The sequence below is a fragment of the Atta colombica genome, unplaced genomic scaffold (genome assembly GCF_001594045.1).
Source record: "Atta colombica isolate Treedump-2 unplaced genomic scaffold, Acol1.0 scaffold300, whole genome shotgun sequence".
NCBI classification, from domain to species: Eukaryota; Metazoa; Arthropoda; class Insecta; order Hymenoptera; family Formicidae; genus Atta; species Atta colombica.
In genome coordinates this window covers 130,470-137,451 of record NW_017259405.1, presented here as the reverse complement: position 1 = coordinate 137,451, position 6,982 = coordinate 130,470, and the positions used below count along the sequence as shown (strand labels likewise).

The 6,982-nt window shown below is 33.6% G+C and overlaps 2 protein-coding genes across 5 annotated transcripts in view; one reads left to right on the top strand and one right to left on the bottom strand.

Annotated features, from left to right (window-relative positions):
* LOC108690261 (lysophospholipid acyltransferase 7) overlaps window positions 1-2,706 on the bottom strand; it is an 11,285-nt gene extending 8,579 nt beyond the window's left edge. The window contains exon 1 of the mRNA XM_018197456.1: window positions 2,495-2,706. Within this exon, the coding sequence (XP_018052945.1) occupies window positions 2,495-2,706 (212 nt within the window). The remainder of the gene's footprint in view (window positions 1-2,494) is intronic.
* Window positions 2,707-5,461: 2,755 nt separating this feature from the next.
* Window positions 5,462-6,982, top strand: part of LOC108690262 (GTP-binding protein Rheb homolog) — a 3,206-nt gene continuing 1,685 nt past the window's right edge. The window contains exons 1-2 of one of the 4 annotated variants that reach the window (XM_018197460.1): window positions 5,462-5,785; window positions 6,724-6,789. In XM_018197460.1, coding sequence (XP_018052949.1) covers window positions 6,741-6,789 — 49 coding nt within the window. In that variant the 5' untranslated portion in view covers window positions 5,462-5,785; window positions 6,724-6,740. The other 3 variants (XM_018197457.1, XM_018197458.1, XM_018197459.1) reach the window with 3 other exon arrangements.

The following is a 6,982-nucleotide window of genomic DNA, read 5'->3' as shown; positions in this document are numbered from 1 at the left end:
TACATAAGTGACCTTCAAAAGATTTTACGCAGCGGTCACTTATATTGTTCGTTTAAAAGTTATTAATAAATAAAGTTTAAAAAATAATATCTTATTTCTATCACATAATATATACAATATTAAAAACTATCATATATTCTTCCTGCCTACGCACAACTTCTCACATGAAACGAGAATCATTCCAAATGTCGCCTGCTTAGAGATGTTAAGACTTTCACGAAGCGAGGCCTACCTCACCGGCTTTCTAACAGGAACCCAGATAACATTTGTTGCTAAAGATGTTTTTTAGATCTTAGGTCTTATACACATGCATATTATTTGGGAGAGGAGGCGAGGTGGACCTTGCTCTCCGAAATAGAGAGAGAGAGAGAGAGAGAGAGAGAGAAAGAGAGAGAGAGGTAAGTAGGTAGATAGGGTGGAAATTGCTTTACATAAAAAATCATATGCCCTTGCGGAGAAATGGGATGAACCTTCTTTCGCGTGGAAAGTTGTGCGCCCGTCAATATATAGAAATAAAATAAATAAAATATTATTTTTTAAATTTTATTTGTTAATTTTTGACCACACACATACACACACATACATACACATACACACACATACATACACATATATACATACACATACACACACATACACACACAGCACACACACACACACACAAAAAGTGATCACCATCTAAAACTTTTTGAAAGCTACTTAGCGTCCTGATCTTTACAACATGTCAGAGTCATTGGTGCGACGTCTGTCAATTCGAATAATTACTAAATATTTATTATTGGCAACATATATATGTTATAGCTTTGCTTGTGTTACAATACATTCTATCTTACTGAGGGATCTGTCTAATCTTTTAAGTTTTCATTATTTTTAGTATATTATAGATTTATTTATTTAGTAAGATGAATTTTTATATATATAAGTTTTATTAATATATTTTTGCTTGTGAATACTTACTAAACAAGTATGAAAATGTATGTGTTTACTAGTAAAAATTTTTGCTGCTTTTAAAAGTTTTTATTGCTTATGAATATATTTATTAAATTAGTTGTATAATAAATTTTAAACTCAGAAAGGAGAGTCATAATTACGTAGTTGATTTCTCAAAATAACATACCGAAATCGACTCGCTTTAAGGAGTGCCTAAATGCACAGAACGGCTACTAAGTAGGATTGTAGAAAGAAACTCGGCAAAGCACCGAAATCTGTTGGGAATCGCAGAAGCCATAGTGCAGAGTTCGAGTACTCCTTAACAAGGAAAACAACATCGATGGGATATCTATGGGGCATTTGCCAATATATAAATGATATCACGTTATGCTCAATTTTGGTTTAGTGTTTGATGACACATTGTGTCAGTATGTAATATTCAGAATCTACTAATTTATGCTAATTCTAATTAATATTTATAAGATTTGTAATAATTTATCTTGATACTTTTTTTGGAACTACTTGTTTCCTGCTGTATTTTTACCGACACTGGGACAGCAGATTATTGTCAGTACTGTCAGAGTTCTGTCAACATAGTACGTAACACACAAATTATAATACATGATCTTGGCAGACTTGGCTAGGTATATTTACTTTCCTAATCTGAAAATACTAATAATTTTTTGTATATTAATATATTATTTCTTGAATTTTTGATATATTTATATATATAATATTTTGATATATATTTTTGCTAGCAACACTACTGTACCATTACAGCAACATTGCATGTTGCAGCAATATTGCAGATGTTGCAGCGATATTGCTGCAAATTCTGTGCTGTATGAATGATTTCTGCTACATTTTTAACAGCTGATACACAACATATATATGTATTTTGGACAGTTACTTTATGATAGCAGGCTATACTTGATTTTTACTGTTTTTGCTGTCAGTACTTGATTTGATAAATCAGTACATTCCTGCTTTATCGTTCTCACATTTGATAGCAATATACCAGATTTCTAAATATATTTTTCTAACTTAACATGACATGTTAAATTTGCTTTGATTTATTTTTTTATATGTTATATGTGCCAGCATATAATGTTTGAATCTTGTTCTATTTATGCCGAATTATTTTGCTTAATTTTTATAATATATTATTTACTATGTTATGATGCAGTTTCTGTAAAATTTTTGTTGTATTTTTGTTAACGCTAATTGAAATGACAAATTGCTCAATTACTGCCTGATTTTTGCCAACATATGTAGTAAATTTAAGTAATAAATTTACAGTAGGTAATTTCGGCACGTCTGATTATCTACATATGTATATCAGATATTGGGAAGCACTGAAAATATACAAAAATTTCATGAAAAAAATTTCAAATTAACAACACATATAGTTTAAATTTTTAAAAAAATTATTAGACACAAATTTTGCATTTTAAAATACATACTTACGTAAAATTTTAGCAGATCAGTGAGCAATACTCTAAATGCAAGTCAATTTTATAAAAAAAGATTTACTTTAAAAAAAAATATATGTATATATCCGTACTTCCATGATAAGTTGGTTATGATAATTGCGTTGATGAGAACGGTAACGATTGGATGCAAGACCGACAGTCCTGAAACACAGACGACTAATGCGAAGCCGAAAAGGGTCGCGACCCATTGTTTTGTACGAAGTCCTCCTATTTTATAATAAAACGGCCCGAATGCTATGGAAAGTAATAGCAATAGTACATAAATAACATCATCCCACAACATCGTTGTTCGAATATAAATGACTGGCACTTCCTCTTTTTTTTTTTGTTAATATAGCACCTGATTCCCAAGTCTAGGTTCGATACGGTTACAATTCCTTAATTTTACACGAACAGCAGGAGTTAATTCACTAAATAAGCACAGACACATAGCATACAATCAACACCATACACAGACCACGGTGTCAGAAATATAGATTATGATGTACGGGTGCGATTACATGTAGCGCGGCACGCGGTACAGAAACTAAAGCGAGGAGCACAAACTTTTGCATAACGTATAAAATATGAAGCATAAGAAAATCAACCAGAATTCTTTATTTTACAAGAAGGAAGAAAATAAAGGACTTTTGATTAATTCATTTTCTTATACCTTATGTATTATGCATTATGCAAAAGTCTGTGCTTAATTGCTTCCCGCTTAATTACTAAATAACTAAATAACTAAATAAGAACCGCGCAAATTGTGCCACTTGCTTCTTTTCTCCTTTATTAGGCCGGGTTCACTCCTTAACGAAAAACCAGAAAGTGGAAAAGCGGAAGCCAATCAGAACTCGCGGAAAGACAGAAGCAGACAAACGAAATGCCGCCTACTACTACTGCGAGTTCCGATTGGCTTCCGCTTTTCCTTCAAGGTGTGAATTCGCGGCCTAAGGCCGCGAGTTTGGAGGTCAATTCTGGATGCGTTCGGAGAGATGCTATTCGCACTATTTAGCGCTACAAACTATTCGCGGAACTATAGATAGCGCTAACAAACACGATCATGATGTCACTAATGATAACGTATTACGTCACAACTAGGGAAGCTATCAATGCTATTCCTTCCGAGGAATTAATAGTGTTAGCGTTTACAAATCTGTGAACAACCCTAGCGTAAGATGGGTTGGTAGTTTAACATTCGTCAAAATTAGATTAATGTTTGAGGGGATTCTATTCTCGAGTGACACCAAACTTTTCTTTCTTAAAATTTCATAGAGTAAACATACGTACGTAATGTGTGAATTTTAAATTTTATCATAATGAATGCAATCTCAATTTTAATCTCTGCTAATGGTTCCAGCCATTAGGCTGGAGTGAACATAATTCTTGCTTGTGTATCATCTTTAACTTTTCAAAGTTTCTGCGAAGTTTCAACTTGTGTGTATTTGATTTCATTGTAAACGTGAAAGTCAGAGGTATTTTATTACTGGCAATTTTTAGTTCCCGTGTACGGAAAAAAGTTACTATTGCGATAGCGCGACAGGGTATTCCGCCACAGATGCTTAAGGTTCTTATTAGATGTAGATATGCTTCTTCTGAAATTGACAATGGATGTTTAAGGGTTCTTCCTTTTATCCGATTAATTTACTTAGGTTACTATTAATATAACTTTTTATTAATTTTTTGATCTAGTTTACATTGTTCACTTCAGCCTAGCGGCAAGCTATCATAGAGATTGTAATTGAGATTGCATTTTGTTATTCATTATGAGAAAATAAAAATTTACGTTAGAAATACTTTACAAAACCTTAAAAATTTGAATTATAGAGAAAAGTTCGAGTGGTGATTGAAAACAGAATTCCCTACATTAACTTAACCTCGACGAATTTATCTTTCTGGTTAAACGTTTAATAACCAACGCTACACTAGGATCATTCATGGAGCTTGCTAACGTGCTATCGCGCTATTAGCTCCAAGAACAGCGTTGATAACGTTTGCGTCCATAGCGCGAATAGTGTCTCCCCGAACATATCCTCTGTATCGTCAAACAAGGTGAAAATTACAAAAGTGAGCAAATTTACTAGGTGACCAATGAAATTATCAGTATTCTAGTAAGTTCGCTCATTTTGTAATTTTCACTTCGTTTCAAGATACAGAATCGATCTCTAGATTAGCTTCTGCTTTTCCGCTTTCTGTTTTTCCATCAAGATGTTAACCCGTCTTACGTGTAGCGCACATGGACTAGTGACAAATAAACTTTACGTTTCAAACTTCGCGCTTGATCCATTCTTATTATGTCTATGGAATATACGACGCGAACAAACCTTAATGACGCATTACGTGCGATTTCAGTGTGCCCTAAGGCACAATTTCATAAATGTTTTACACGCCTACCGACAGTTGTCGGTATCGTTTCGCAGCTTTTTCATCATATAAAATATCTGTAAAGACAGGAATTGTGTAAAGATGGAATCACGCCCCTGTTCACATAATGAAGAAAAATGCGTTAAATAAATAGTAAATGCGTTAAAGTAGTTCAAAAAATTGTTATGAGATAATGGCTATGTTCAGCAGACTTAACAGTTAAAGCGTTCACTGCTATTGATGTATTCTTCCAGAATCTAAAATGGATGATCTAAAGGGATGATTTAAAAGAATATACCAATAACAATGAGCGCTTTCTCAACTGTTGAGTCCGCTGAATGCAGCCAGTATTGTAAATATTAATTATAAAGTATTAAATACCACACAGTAATAATTTTTTTTATATTATATATCATTTTAATAGGTAAATTATTAACATAAAGTTAGTAGTGTTTAAATTATATTCATCCTAGATGCATCTTTGACGCACCATGTAAACATAGCACAAAATTTGCGTAATGGAAAAGTGCGGAATAGCGCTGATTGATGGTTTCAATCAATCAATGCATTCTTTATTCCGCAGTCCTATTTCGCACCGTATGATTTCACTCTTACAATTTGAGACAACGTTTTGATTGGTCAAAGAGCAGTCGCCATATTCAAGACGCCTGCGCATGGAAATGGAATACCTTTTATCACCTTATATTCTTATGCCATGGGTCTTCACTCCATTCACAATTTACAACACCACGACGATTTGGTCAGAATCGTCGTTATTTCGTCGGTGAGCGCCATTAAATTAGAAGAAGAAGGAAACGCCTCGATACTGCCCGACAGCAACATTGACTTGCATTGATTGACTGCTACTGGTCCATACTAGTCTGAACCGTCCCGTATCAGCAACGGCCAGCAACGGCCGTCGAACTGTCGAAAGTCGAAACGTGGCTGACTGCTGAATGCGTCATCCGGAAATGATGGACTTCAGATCAAATCAAACGTGAAACATACATGATGCTTGGGTATATAAAAGTTATTGACGTCATTTTGCACTCTTTCCCTTTCTTATCTCTCCTTTATTTTTCTTTTTCTCTTCCACTTTGTACATCGCACATATGTACATACCACACACACACACACATATATATATATATACGCTACGTATGCATCCTTAATACATGCATCAAACGATGCGTAGTTTCGGAGCGATATTTTTCCTCTCACGAAGTACGAACTACGAAGGTCTGCCGATTTATGCACGACTCTTCAGAGAAACGTCACTGCTTCATAATCTAAAGGATGCTGTATATCGATGTGAGATGCATGTATATATCCTATCTTTCTTTTTCTGTTTAATTTTTTTTTTCGACATAAGTGTTCCATTGCGACGTAAGTGTTTCTCATAAGATTGAGATCCATCATGTCTTATATCATGATAAGATCAACAATCATGATGATCAACAATCTATTATTGATCAGATTTGATTCATGACAATCATGATCAACAATCTATTATTGATCTATTATTGATCAGATTGGATGGTGAGGATATAATGTATGTAACTCATTGTCAATAACATCAAAATTACTTCCTTGTTAGAGAGAGAGAGAGAGAGAGAGAGAGAGAGAGAGAGTATAAAGTATATACCGTTACATAAATATGTGTAAATGTAGCTAAACAATGTGTCCAAACTGTTTATATAATATCTTGGCTGCTTTTTTCAGTTCATAGTTTTTCCTAAAGCAAAAAAAGTATTTTTTTATATATATATAACTCTTATATATAACTCTTTAGTATAAGATGTGTCTAGCTTGCAAATTCATTATCACCATACAATTCTGAGATGTTAATGAACGCGCGAAGAATGTTCCAGACCAAATAGTTATAAAACTTTCCCTGTTCGCAGGTTTTAACTGGATTATGCATCAGCTTTCATTGAATATACTTACTGCTTTTCAGTTTGTAAATGCTACAACATGCCACCAAAACAGAGGAAAATAGCTATTATGGGCTATAGATCTGTAGGTAAGACATATGTTATATGATAAGATATCCTTTTTGCATGGATACACACACACATATATATATATATATATCATAGATTATAATAGGTATAGATATTTCTTGATCTTGGTGTCTATATTCTATTTGAAAGAAAAGTCATCTAATCGTATCGGCATTTCTTCAACTTGATACTTTAGAGAGAGAGAGAGAGAGA